General features: G+C 62.9%; 1 protein-coding gene across 1 annotated transcript in view; it reads left to right on the forward strand.

Annotated features, from left to right (window-relative positions):
* The first annotated feature begins 374 nt into the window (after positions 1-374).
* The window catches only part of KCNN3 (potassium calcium-activated channel subfamily N member 3), a 128,397-nt gene continuing 115,336 nt past the window's right edge, over positions 375-13,435 (forward strand). Inside the window, exon 1 of the mRNA XM_025858881.2 lies at positions 375-1,521. Within this exon, the coding sequence (XP_025714666.1) occupies positions 661-1,521 (861 nt within the window). The 5' untranslated portion in view covers positions 375-660. The remainder of the gene's footprint in view (positions 1,522-13,435) is intronic.

Consider the following 13,435-nt stretch of genomic DNA (forward strand, 5'->3'; position numbering starts at 1 on the left):
GCGTCAGGGTGCGCGGCTCCCCTCCTCTGCAGGCCCCGCTCCGCCCCCCTCGTCGCCCCGCGTGCGCGCACGTCCCTGTCGCCGTGGCTCGCGGACGCCCGCTGCACCTGTCGCAGGAGGGAGGGCCGGCCCCGCGTGGGAAACTACAGCTCCCAGCGCTCGCTGCGGGGCCTGCGCCCTCTGCCCTCGCTGCGCGGCCCGGGGCGGGGGCCGCGGGCGGCTGGCCCCGCCTCCGGGGAGGAGCCTGCGCGGGGGCGGAGCTAGGAGGCGGTGGAGACCCGAGCCGAGCCAATGAGGGCCGCGGCCACTAAGTGGGCTTGGCTTGCAGTGTAGCGCCGGCCGCAGGAGGGGAGCAAAGCTGTTGAGCCCGCGAGGAGTGAGGCTGAGCCTGGCCGTGCGCGCTCCCAGAGGGCCAGCTCCTGAGACGGAGTTCCTTCTCCGCTGCTTCTGGCTCCGGGCCCCTCCTGCCCAGGGCAATGCATCCTTGAGTGGCGGCGTCTGGACCCCAGGCAGCCCCAGAGGACCGAAGCCAGAGAAAGAAGACTGGGCCAAGACACCCGCTGGGGGCTTGGATGCCTGGCTTTCTCTGAGGACATCTTTGGAGCGAGGGTGGCTTTGGGGTGGGGGGTTGTGCTGCAGGGAATCCAGCCAGGCCCCAAGATGGACACTTCTGGGCACTTCCATGACTCGGGGGTGGGGGACCTGGATGAAGAGCCCAAGGGTCCCTGTCCATCCTCCGGGGATGAGCAGCAGCCGGCGGCGGCCCCCCAGCAGCCCCCGGGACCCCTGGTGCCGCCTCAGCCCGCACAGCTCCAGCCGCCGCCGCCACCGCCGCATCCCTTGTCTCTGCTCGCCCAACTCCAGAGCCAGCCTGTCCAGCCGGGGCTGCTGCACTCCTCTCCCACGACGCTCAGGGGCCTCCCTTCGGCCAACTCCACCGCCGTCCTCCACCCTTCCTCCAGGCAGGGCAGCCAGCTCAATCTCAATGACCACTTGCTTGGCCACTCTCCAAGCTCCACAGCCACAAGTGGGCCTGGTGGAGGCGGCCGACACCGGCAGGCCAGCCCCCTGGTGCACCGGCGGGACAGCAACCCTTTCACGGAGATCGCCATGAGCTCCTGCAAGTACAGTGGTGGGGTCATGAAGCCCCTCAGCCGGCTCAGTGCCTCCCGGAGGAACCTCATCGAGGCCGAGCCCGAAGGCCAGCCCCTCCAGCTCTTCAGCCCCAGCAACCCCCCAGAGATCATCATCTCCTCCCGGGAGGACAACCATGCCCACCAGACCCTGCTCCACCACCCCAATGCCACCCACAACCACCAGCACGCTGGCACCACCCCCAGCAGCACCACCTTCCCCAAAGCCAACAAGCGGAAAAACCAGAACATTGGCTATAAGCTGGGACACAGGAGGGCCCTGTTTGAAAAGAGGAAGCGGCTCAGTGACTATGCTCTGATTTTTGGGATGTTTGGAATTGTTGTTATGGTGATAGAGACCGAGCTCTCTTGGGGTTTGTACTCAAAGGTAGGGGCTGCGGTTTCTCTTTATACCTTGAACAAAAGGAATATGTAGGTAGCAACAGAGAGGAGAGCGAGAGAGAGAGAGAGATTGATGGAGGGAGGGGAGAGGCGGTGGTGGGAGAGGCGTTTGCCCAATTATATGGAACACTCTAACTTCCCATGGTTTTCTTTCTGAATCCCGGGAGAATTCATTGCTCGCCTTCTGGGGGGGGGGGCGTCCCCGTACACTGTCTGTTGCATACTGTGTTTGGGAGGAGGAGAGATTCCCTTCTGAGACATCGTTTTCCTCCTGGTTCACTCGTACCAAAGCAGAGCCCAGCGGCTTAACGCACCAATTAATTACACTCTGCCTTGATGTGCCTGCCAGTTCCTGCGACTTCCCTCCTCTGCTCCCCGCCCTGCTCCACTCCATTTTCCCGAGGATGGAAGAGAAATAAATGTCTGGGTGGGGGGTGGGGACGCCATTCTGTCCCTTCTCCCTCTGGCTTCTCCCTCTCTTCCCAAGTTTCTGTTTTCCTCCTCGTCCCTGGCAGAGTTCGGGCAAAATAGCAGAGCACTGGTGACCCAAGTCCCTTGGGGGCACGGGTGAAAGCGGGCAGAGGGACCCCGCGGTCCTTTCCCTCAGGAAGGAGCGCTCAGCATAAAGCTGCCGTCTGTAAACAGCCGCTGGCAAAACTGGCTACAGGTGTCCCCAGCAGAGCAGGTGGGCGCCGCCTTGGCCTTAGCCCCGGGGAGCGAGCGCCTCTCCTCCAGATGGGATGACAGGGCTTCCCCGCGGGCCGAGAGCCGAGAGCCCCCACCCCGGGCCCGCACCCCTGGCCCGTCTCTTGGGATCAGTGAGGTGCCGTGTGTGCACACCCGGTCGAGGCTGGCGGCTTGGCTTCAGCCTCGGCTTGGAAATCGCGGCCTCCAGGGGTGTGGGGATGGAGGCAGGTGGGTTTCCGCCAGTGCTCTGCCTGCTGGGGGCCCTCGCGCTGTGGGCTGGAGGGCTGGGGGCCCCGGGCACTCGGTGCACAAGTGAATTTCTTCCCACTATCCCCCTCACCCCCAATTTGTTGTGGGGGAGGGTGTATGTGAGTGCGTGTGTGCGTGCTTGCTTGTCCCTTGGATTTCTCTTATTTGTCATTTTGGGCAGGGGGTGGCTGGGAGGGGTTCAGCTGTTGCAGGTTTCAAATAGAGCTTGTTTCAGGCTAGGCACAGCTGCTGTGGGACTGCCACATTCCTTGTTGAAATCCAGCCGCAAAAACCTGGGAGGTGCTGATCGGATTTCCCTCATTCCCAGCCTCCCTCTCCAGCAGTCATGGGCAGACCTGTCAGCCACCTGAGCAGCCAGCGCCAAGACGTCCTTGCACGCAGAGGGTCCCCCAGGGACCTGCTGCTCAGAGGGGGCTGCCCCAGCAGAGGGCAGCCCCTGGAAGCTGCCTGCATCAGAATAGTGCAAGGATTTGAGCCCCTCAGAGGGCAGAAGTGAGCGGGGTTTCCCCGGGAATAGCAGCTCACTTAGTCATCCCTGGAGCGAGCCTCTGAGCCTGCTGCGGCTCTCTCGGGCTTGCCACCCTCGGCACAGCCCTGGCTTCCCCCAGCCCCCCGTGGGGACCAGGAGCCCTCGCCGGGGGAGACTGATGAAGGCCCAAGTGCTAGGGGGTGAGGGCAAGGGGCAAGACCAGCACCCCAGCGACCCCCGTGGTCAGAACTCTTAAGGGAATGGCTCCTTCTGGGGACGCTCCCGGCGTGGGGCACCTTGGTCTTAGTGCCATGGGAGCATTGTTGCTGGCAGGAAAGAGTGGGGCAGGTGCCACCCTGAAGGAGTGTTCAGGGAAAGGGCCTTGCCTGGAGCCAGGGAAAGCAGACTCTGGTGTGAAGGAAGGGGAGGCACGTCCATGGGGCTGGGCCTCAGCTGGTTTTAAGCTGCTGACCCTCATGGCAGTGTGAGGGACCCTGACCAGCAAGGTCCTGCTTGCCCCAGCTGGTGAGTGGGCCACCTGTGTGCCCCTGGGACAGTGTGGGTGGTGATCAGCAGGGCTCATGGTAACCTGCTCCCCTGCTCCCCAGCCTCTCCATCTGCCCCTCTGTGCATTGAGTCATTCTGGGACAAGCATTTTCGGGGTGTCTCCTGGGTCAGGCCCTGTGGACCCAGGACGGGTAAGGCAGCTATCCCTCGCCAGCCCCGGTCACAAACAGGATCATTGTAAAGAATCAGAGTGAAGTTTGAATCCCAGCCCTGCCGCTTCCAGAGCTGTGATCTTGGACCAGCTGTGTATCTTCGGCGAGCCCGTCTCCCCAGCTGTCAATGGGGAGAGCGAATCTGATAAGTGTGAGGCTCCAACACGGGGCCTACTGTCATTGTTATTAATAGTGGTGATGAGAGGAAGAGATGTCTTCTCCCCCCAACTCTGGCTCCAGAACCAGCTGGGCCCTCGACAGGCTGGAGCTAACACTTGTCAATGGCGTGAGAAGTTGCATCCTGTCGGGGAGAAGTTCTGAGAAGGGGCTGGGTCTTCTGCCTGGAAATGGCCTCTACTCATGGCTCTGTTTTAGGGGAGGGTACCTCTGTCCCCAGCCTCCCCAGCCTGTCTGTCACGGGCTCTACTATGGCGAGAGGGTTTGGGTTAGGACCGAGGGCAGCGTGGCCGTCTGGCGGGCCCTGGCCTGGGCTGGGCCGGGCCGGGCAGCAGTGTCTTTAGCTGGAGAACTCTGTGTGTCTGGTTGGCTTTGCTGACCAGCGTGGAGGTCGCCCGGGCCGAATGGGGAGCTCTGCACTGAGGGTGGCCCTTCTCACTCAGAGGCCCTTGGGAGAGGGCCACCGGTCCTCCCCAAGCGATGGAAGGCCACGAGCCTGTGCGGGAGCTGCCGCCTTCCGGGAGCTGTTTCCTTCCTTGGGGCTGCGGACTCCCATCTGCGTCTCTGGCTGATGTCTGTTGCTGGGGAGGAATTTGCCACGTGGGTCTGCCTCCCTTGAGAAGGAACGTGGCCTGCCCTGAGCCTATTCAGAGTTAATGCAGAAGGGGGCCCGGGCGAGGGAAGGAAGCTCGGTCCCCTCCTCACAAGCCACAGGTGATGGCGGGGGAGTGAGATGGGCCGATGCCGGGCCCAGGAACAGGAGGGCCCGGGCCGTGAGGCCGACTGGCAGCGAGGGGCGAGAGATGGCCCTCGTGGGCGCCGACGGGTGCAGGGCTGTCCCCCAAACTGGGCAGAGAGTCCAGGTTTAAGAAAAACAGGTGGATTTACCCCAACGGCTTTAGACACCATGACAGGGCCAGGCACAGGGATCCTGCTGGGAACTCTGAGGGACTGGGTCTCTGCCTTGTCTGCGCCAGTCAGGATTCAGGCAGCGCGTCTGCGGGGAGTCCTTCTGGGTGTTCGTTCTGTGGTCTTCCCAAGCTGGCTGGAGGCCTTGGACCGCCTGCTGGGCTCTGTCTACTGGGTGGAGGGAGAACCGGGACCGGCCCCTCTCCCCGCCGAGCTGCGGACTCCCCAGCCCCAGCCTGCCACCTCGCTGTGGCTTGGCCGACACCTCTGTCCAGCTGACAAGTCCCCGTGGGCCTGTTTCCCAGGGACCTGTGGGGTCAGGCTGCGGGGCCACCTCGGGGGAGGCCGGGAAATGCTGGTACAGCGAGACAACTCTCCATGTCCCCTGTTTGTGCCCGGCCTCCGTCTAGCCCCGGGCTCACCATCCAACTGGGTCTCACCTCCTGAGCCGAGCTGACCCCTGCCGTCCCGCAGCTTCCCCTGCAGTGGGGTGCTTCCCGCCACCCCCCTGCCTGGCCCTGCTGCCGGGCTTGCCCAGGCCGTGGGCGGGGGTCAGGGGAACGGTGCTCTCCTGGCTGCCCTGCCTGACCCCCGTGCCTGGCTCCCTCCGTTCCTTCACAACACCTCGGGGGAGGCCCCCTGGAAAGGGCAGGCCCCTCTGCATGCCCAGGGCAGCTTGGTCTCCTGGCCATTTAACCCTTCAAAGAAAATGGGGTCCCTTAGGGCCGACATGTTGTGTGTCTTTGCTGACCTCACAGAGGTCTGGGAGTCCACCCTCAGCCTCCAGCCTGAACGACTGAGTAGGTTTGCGGGTCCCAGCTCTCTGAGCCCCTGCCTTCCCTGGCCGTGGAGGGCTCATGTGCAGAAGGGCAGGGCAGCGGGCAGGCTTGGCTGGGAGAAGGGCCCGCACCTCCTGCCAGACCCAGGAGCCCCTCTGGGGTAGGTGGGCAGCTGTCAGGGGCGTCCTGGCCTTTGGGAGGAGATGCCTCTGTGGTCTCAGGAGTGTTGGCATCGCTGAATGGGATAGACCCCTCCACAGACCCTCCCTGTGTGGGTGGCCTGCAGGACAGGGTTGCAGGAGGTGGGAGGGTCTGAGCCCAGGCATGGGTTTTACCCTGGGGTCACGCCGAGTGTCTTGGCCCAGGGAGGGTAAGAGCGACTCTGTGGACAGGCTCCCACCCAGGGTGGTGGCGACCCTATTTACAACGCTTGTGGCCAGCCCGCAAATGAGTCAAACGTTTGTAACCGCAGCGGGGACGACTCAGCGGTGCATGCCTGTCCTTGGCGCGTCATCACGCTGTTTATAGCTGTCCGGGGGAGAATTCAGGGTGCTTGTGACACCCCTTCCTCCCGGCGGCGTCCCCTGCGGCCCCGGGCACGGCGCTGTCGCTGGGCATGCACCCGCCGCACGGGCTAACTGGGAAGCTGGGGGCTGCTCGCACAGCCCTTCCCCAGCTTTCAGGGAGGGACATTGGCCAGGCCAGGGTCCAAAGATCTGCTCTGGAAAATAGAAGGTAAAGAAACATAAAATGAAAAGAAACTGGAGTCACCTCCGTGGAGGGGCTGCGGCCTGGCTGGAGGGGCCGAATCCTCACAGAGCGTGGGTTTGTGGGGGTTATTCGTCCAGCACATTTTGGGGGGAGAATGTGTGTGACAGAGTGCGGCTGTGAGGGGCAACTCGATGAAACACCGCCTTACTCAGCTCAGCGGCTGCAGACCTGGTTTTCTCTTTCTTTCAAAACCCCAGAGGGAGAGAGAGAGAAACCAGAGAAGCAGCTATTCCTCTTTAAATAATGAGGGTGGGGGATTCTGAGACCACACTGTTGTCAGGAGCCGTGGGGAGGAAGTTCTGTGCCTTCTGCTGAGCAAAGTCCGGAGGAGGCTGATGGGTTCTGAGGCACCCCGGGCCCACCTCCCCTGCCCCCCAGGAGCTCTGCTGGGGCCACGAGGCTGTGGGGGGAGGGCTGGGGGGGGCACTGCCTGTGAGCACCCAGGAGGCGTCGGGGGGAGCCTCAGGCTCCCGAGAGTCCTGGCCGTGGGTGTGGCCACGGCCCCCTGTCCCCTCGCCGAGCGGACCCCAGGCCAGGCTGCAGTGTGAGCTGGCAGCGGCCGTGCTGGGATGAGAACCTGGGCCTTTTCCCTTTTTCCCTTGTCTGCTGCTGGAGGAGCTGCTTGTCATTCGTGGAAGAGGCAGACCAGGGTTGATGGGCTGGAGCCCTGTGACGCCTCTGGATACGGGACTGGGAGGAACTTTACCAGGGGAGGCAGGAAGGTGGGAGACCCGTGTCCTGGGGGCGCCAGCGCAGAGGCCCGGGGCAGCCTGGGTCCAGGGTGAGATTGCGCACGGGCCCAGGGTCCGTGTGGAGGCCCAGTACTGCCCCGGGGCGATGTTGGCCAGGCTGGGATGGGGAAGGTGTGGGGCTTACGGGTGAACAGGGGCCCACCCCGCCAAGGCCCCCGCACATGGTGGAACTCCCGCCTTCCCTTGGGTGCCTCTCCTTCCCCAGCCCTGGCCGCCAGGCTCGGCACATACAGCACACGCGGTAATGCCACGCTTGCATCCTCATGACCCCCACCGTGGCCCCGGGGTCACTACAACCAGCCACAGGTAGAAACCTGGGCTGCAGAGGGGTGCGTGGTCCGCGTCCAGGGCCCCTCAGGAGAGATGGTTCTAGAGCTGGAGTCCAGGTCTCCAGCGCCTGCTTGTCTCCCTGTCCCCAGCCCTGCCGCAGACCTCTGCAGGGGTTTTGAGTGAGGGAACCTCTACAGGCTTCTTCATTCCTGCTTCTAGAATTTTCTTCCTCATCCTCCAGTTCCAGTTTCCTCCTTCCCTGGCATGAGGCTATGTTTGGCTCTGTTAGCGGCAGTAAGTGTTAAAGAAAGGCCCATCTGCTTCCCCTCTTGCTTCCAACTCACCGTGTGGCCATTGTCAGGGCCCTTGGCCTCTCTGGGCCTCTGTTTCTTTGACTCAAAAATGAGGGCAGGGTTCTCATGCTGACCCCACCCCCACCCCGTTCCAGCACTTTCTGGTCCACTGCAGAGACCACAGGCCACAGTCCTTAAGCTCTGTCGTCCGGGGCCAGGCCTGCACCCAGGTGCACCCATCCAGGCCGACCTCAGCGTCCACTGGTGGCGCTGGGGGTGCTGAGGAAGGAGTCAGGCCTTCAGGGTACTGGGGAGGCTCCTTATGGACCGTGCGTGGTCCCCCAGGATTAACCAGGCAGAGCTGTGGGCAGGGGGCTGGAGCAGTTCCTGTTGTGAGGCAGCGCACAGGGAGGGGAGGGAGGACAGGGATGTGTGAGGACGCTCCTGGGGCCAGGTCTCATCCTGGAGGTTCTCTGCAGGGAGCAGGAGGCCCTGTGCCAAGGACAAGGGCACGGGGGCGACTTAATATTTCGTTGGTATCTACAGTCTCCAGGAGCTCGGCATCCACACTAAAGACCTGATGCTCTTGTTTTCCGAGAGTTGGCAGGATTGGTAGAGCGAGCTAGCATGGTGGTCAAGGGCTTGGGCTCTGGGTTTGAATTCAGACCCCCGTGGCCTATGGTGGTGGGTCTCCAGGGAGCTTCCTGAATTTGAAGCCCATTTCTCAGACGTCCGTAGGGACTTCCAGCCTCCGCCTGTACATAGCGCCTGGCACAGAGTGAGGCACACACTGAGCCCTGAAACCCGCCAGCCGTGTTTGATGAGCCCAGGGCTCAGAAGATGCTCCTGCTAAGCCACAGCCACCCGGCGGGCGCGGCGGGCGCGGCGGGCCTGAGCGCGCACGTCACCCTCCGCACCAGTGGCTGTAGAAAGGGAGGGCTCTGGAAGAGGCAGGGCATGCGGCCCATGGCCCCCTCTCATCCTTGGGTGACAGGCCACCCGCGTGCTCATGTTTCTGGATGGGTTGCCCTGGGGGCGTCTGCACAAGCGAGGGGGAGCGGGATGTTCCCTGGAAGGTGGGGCTGTCGCGGCGGCCTGGCCTGGGCTTCTGGAGCCTTCCTGCCTCAGGGGTCCTCGCTGTCCTAACCCACAGTCAGCACTCTGTGGCCTGGGCACAGCTAACTGGGTGTGTCCATGCAAACGGGACAGGTGGAGGGAACAAAAATAAGGCCATGGAGTCCGGCCAGAGCCCGAGAGTCCAGGGGGAAGGTCGGGGGGAGGCATGGTGACCGTGCAGAAAGAGAGGCGGAGCGCGTGGGGTGGTGTGGGGGGGCTGGCCGGGAGGCCGTCCCGGGACAGAAGCGGGGGACCAAGGAGACTGGGGACTCTCTTGAGTGGCTTCAAAGACAACAGGCTTTCGGGAGACTTGGGATATAGGGAACGCAGGGCTGTGCGGCTTGCGGACGAGCTTCTTTCTCAGCTCCCGGCTGTGGGCAGCTCCCTGTTCCTCCCGCCGGGCACCCAGGGGCGCGCAGAGAGGCCGCCTGGGGAGGGGCGTGCCAGGGGTCGGGGCCTGCCCTGTGTGGGGGACTTTTGTTTTTTTCCCCACGAGGGCCGCTTGGCCACAAGGTAACAAGAGTTGTATTCCGGGCAGAGCCCTGGCGGCACTAAATGAACATGCAAATGATGTGTGAAATAATATGCAAATGGGCATCTGTTATGTTTGAGTCAGCTCGCTGGGCATTTTTCCTGAGGGACAGGCGTGATGTCAGTGTCAGATGAGCAGGAAAGCTGCTCCTGCAGGGGCTGAGCCCCTGGGGTCTACCCAAGAGCTCTCAGGCCCAGGGCCTGCCAGCCGCATCTCTAGGAACTGGGGTTTGTGGTTTAGCTTGAACTTACCGATGGGGAAACCCACAAAAGTGGGTGCCTGCCAGAGGCAGAAGGGAAGGAGCCCCTGGGGAGCAGGGCCGGTCTGGCCCAGCCCCTTGCCGCTGGGGGGCCATAAGGCCAGTGACGCCAGCTCCCCAAGCCTCACTCTCCCGTTTGTGCATGCAGGGAGTGGGGTTCGGCACCCTGGCAAGAACTGAGTGTGCTTGTGGCTCCTGGTGGCTGGCGCACCCCGGGCTGCCAACAAGGGGAGGCCTTCCTAGCGCCTTTGCCTGACTTGGCACCTGCCGGCCTCTGCACGGGGATTTTGCAGAGCTTTTCTCCTTTTTAAGAAGGTTCCTGATTTTAACAAATTGGGGCTTAGCCATTTCCTCTCTTTTCTGGCTTCCACTGGGTCGGATGCTGGCTTGCTTGGCTGGGGCCCGAATGGCTCCCACACGTGGGAGCGTCGGGCGCCACTGACTTAGGTCATGTCGCCTTTCCTCCAGGATGAGGGCTGGGGCTGAGCGCGTCCCTCTGGGTTGGGCTCAGAGCTGGATAGGGTTAGTGGCCTGAAGGGAGGCCTTCTTTGGGGGAGCTGGGGGCATACCTGGCCAGGTGTGGAATCATACCTCTAAGCTGGATGCCAAGTTCCGCGGGCCCGCCAGGAGTGAGGGAGGCAGGGCGGGGCCCTCCTCCTCTTTACAGGACCTCAAGGCCCAGAGAAGTTATGTGACTTGTTCAAGGCCCCTCAGCATTGCAAGTGGTAAGGGTGCAGCCAGAATCCAGGAAGTCAAGGTTTTAGTCCCGCTGAACACCTGCTAGGTGGCCGGCCCTGTTCCAGGTTCCAGGACTGCAAAGGTCTGTGCCCTTAAGAACTTGAGTCAGCTACAGGGGTCTCCTCAGTGAAATGGGTGGCTCTGCGCTGACTCTTTCTAAAACAGCTCAGGCTTTCAACACAGCCTGGGGGCCAATCCTGACTGTGTCTGATTTAGCAGTATGGCCTTGAGCAGGGGCCTCTTTGTCTGGGAAGTGGGACCATCATTCCTTTTGCCGAGGGTGGAGATGGGGGGTTCAGTGTGGCATGGACCTGGCCCCGGGGGTCCCTTGGCCTGTGCGGGTCTCCCAGGCTTGGCTTTTCCTCCCAGAGCCCAGTGGCCATGGGATCCCAGGGAATCCTTTACCTGGTCCCGTGACTCCTGTTCCCCCTGCTCTGGGCTGGACCTGGTGTTTGCACCGCCGAGATGCCTTCCGGGCTCCTGGGGTACGATGGTGCTGAGCCGGGCGGGAGGGCATTTGGCACAAGATGCCGACTGCTGTCTGCCAGCACGGGGAGGATCCCTCCGGAGTGAGATGACACAGGTAGAGCCAAGAGCCGGTGCGGGGTGAAGTCTGGGCCGTGAGGGTTCCTCCGTGGGTGGACAGGGTTGTACATAAGGCTCCTGTCCTCAGCGGCTCGGGCGAACGCGCTATTCTCATAAGAAGGAAACTTCTTTGCCCCCCCCTAAAAACGGCCTCAAAGCAACCCGGCATCGTATTCAGGAATGAGGACAAGGACAGATCGGGGAGGAGAAGAAAATGAACATTACTAAGGGTCTTCCATACGCCTCGTCTCACTCGGGCCCCACAACTGTCCCCGTTTGACAGATGACCCCCCTGGGGTTCAGAGAGGCCAGGGAACTTGCCCAGGGCCTCCCAGCCAGGGGAGAGAGTGGAGCTGTGATTTGAACCCAGGAGCGTCCTCAATGCCTGTGCCCCGCGTGGCCACCTCCTGGCCTCGGCCCTTTCAAGCCCAAAAGCTGTTCTTGCTCCTCGAAGGCGTCCACCGCGCCCACCGCACCCCCATTGCTCTACCCCCCTCCTGGCCCTGCCAGTCTCACGCGGAGCCTCAGTGGGTGATTGCAGCTCAGTGGGGGGAGGGCCGTCAGTTTAGAAGCAGAGATTTGTTGACCGTCCAGGAACCCCAAGATGTCGGCAAGTGGGCTGGGCTCCAGGGCTGCGGCCCCCCAGGGGCTCCGCAGGGGTCCGCGGGCAGTGGGGGGCTGTGGTGGTCTTGTTCCCGCTCCGCGGCGTCCTGGCTGTGCAAGCCTGGGGAGAAAATCAGCCTCCGTGAGCCTCGGCCTCCAGTGCCCTGAGTAGAGATGACAGGGTTTCACCCCCACCCTCGCGGGGACACGGTCACACCGTAAAGGGATGTCAGCCCCCGCTATTGTCACGCGTTTCCTCCCTGTTAACCTGAAGACCCAAACACAGACGTACCCGCCAAAACCCAAAGGATGAGACTGAGCCCTGACTCCGTGCCCCTGCTGAGTCTGGGTCGTGAAGCCTGGTGCCTGTGGCGGCCCCTCCCCTCTCGGACCTGCCCGCGTCCACCCCACCCTCCTCTGGGGCCCTCCGTCTTCAGTTGTAGCTGCTCAGGAGGCCGGCAGGTGCCAGGTGTCCTGCTTGGTTCTGGGGTCCAACACTCAACGAGGCCTGGGGCTCACAGGCTGGATGGGGAGGGCAACCGTGTTATAAGGGACAGAAGCAGGTGCACGCGGCCTGGGTCTGACCCCCAGCCTGAGGCTGGGTCTCCCACTCGGCCTGTCCCTCCCCCCGACCACCTCTCTCCACGTCTGTCATCCACCTGTGGCCACGTCCCAACCGGCTCTGCTGCTCCCATTGCCCAGGAGAGCCTGGCCTCCGGAGAAACAGCAGATCTGGGTTTGAATCCTGCCTCTGTCACTTACTGCCTGAGTGGCTTGGGGTGGGCTGCTTTCGTGCTTCTCTTCTGTTTCCTTGGGGTTTGATCATCACCCTGTGTCTGGGCAGTGTGGGGTTAAACGGGATGCCACCGCCGGCAGAGCACGTGGCGTGGCTTTCGGCCCACGCTGCGCACCAGCAGAGACGTGGGTGCAGAGGAAGGCCCTGCGCTGGTGGGGGTGGGGGAGGCCTGGCTTCTGGCCTCAGTTTTGTCATCTGGAAAATGGGAGAAGTGAGGTTGTGGATAGCACAGCTCCTCCAGAAGGGAGGGAGGCGCGGGCCAGGTGGGGCCAGGGAGTGGGCAGGGGACGGCGGGGGAGGTTCAGCCCCGGTGGCGGGAGTGAAGGCTGCCAGGGCGCTGTGGCTAAGTGCGTTTTGTCACTCTCAGGAAACAGCTGAGAGACAGGCCCTTCTGGCCAGCCTCCTCCCCGCTGCCTGCCCCCTGCGGGCTGGCCCTTGGCACGAGGCCTGCTCAGTCCTGAGCTCTCCTAGCAGCAGGGATTTAATTACTCTAATGCACAGAGCCATGGCTTGAGGCCTTCTGGCGGAGGGGAAACAGATTTGTCTTCTCACTGGGAGAATAAAAATCGATGGGAAGGGGAGGAAATGTACCTTCCCCTGCAGTGCCCACGGCGGTGCTGGCGGCTTTCCTGGGGTGGGGAGGGGCCTGTCCGATGCGAGGACCCTGGCCACCCGCTTTTGCCTTCCATGGTGTGACTGCGCCTGGCTGCCTCTGTTTCCCCAGTGATCCTGCTAGCAGACCTACTGTGTACCTGGCACTCTCCTGAGAAATCTCCAGCTGCGCAGGGAGCCCAGGCGGGTGATGTTCACCTGTTTGTTGACTGTCTATTATGTGCCACATTGTTCGGGGCACCGCAGGAATCGTGGGGAAAAACCACAGCAGACAGAAGGCCTGGCCTCCAGGAGCGCCGTGTTCGTCGCTCAAACGGCCGCTGAACTCTGATACAGTCACGTGCTTGGCTGGAAGGGCTTAAACGCTGTCGAGAAGAGCAAAGCTGGGTGGGAAGGCAGTGGGAGTCCTGATCCTGACCAAGTGCTGGGGAAGGCCTCCCCGGAGGTGACATCTGATGGAGGGTCTTCCGGAGGTGAGGGAGGAGGAAGGCGGGCCGGAAGGCCGGGAGGGGTCGGCGCCCGCCAGCCCACGCAGCGCCGCCCGGAGCCTGGCGCTGCCCAGG

Source organism: Callorhinus ursinus, unplaced genomic scaffold, assembly GCF_003265705.2.
Source record: "Callorhinus ursinus isolate GAN/ISIS: 27379988/994484 unplaced genomic scaffold, GSC_fseal_2.0 scaffold92, whole genome shotgun sequence".
Lineage (NCBI taxonomy): Eukaryota > Metazoa > Chordata > Mammalia > Carnivora > Otariidae > Callorhinus > Callorhinus ursinus.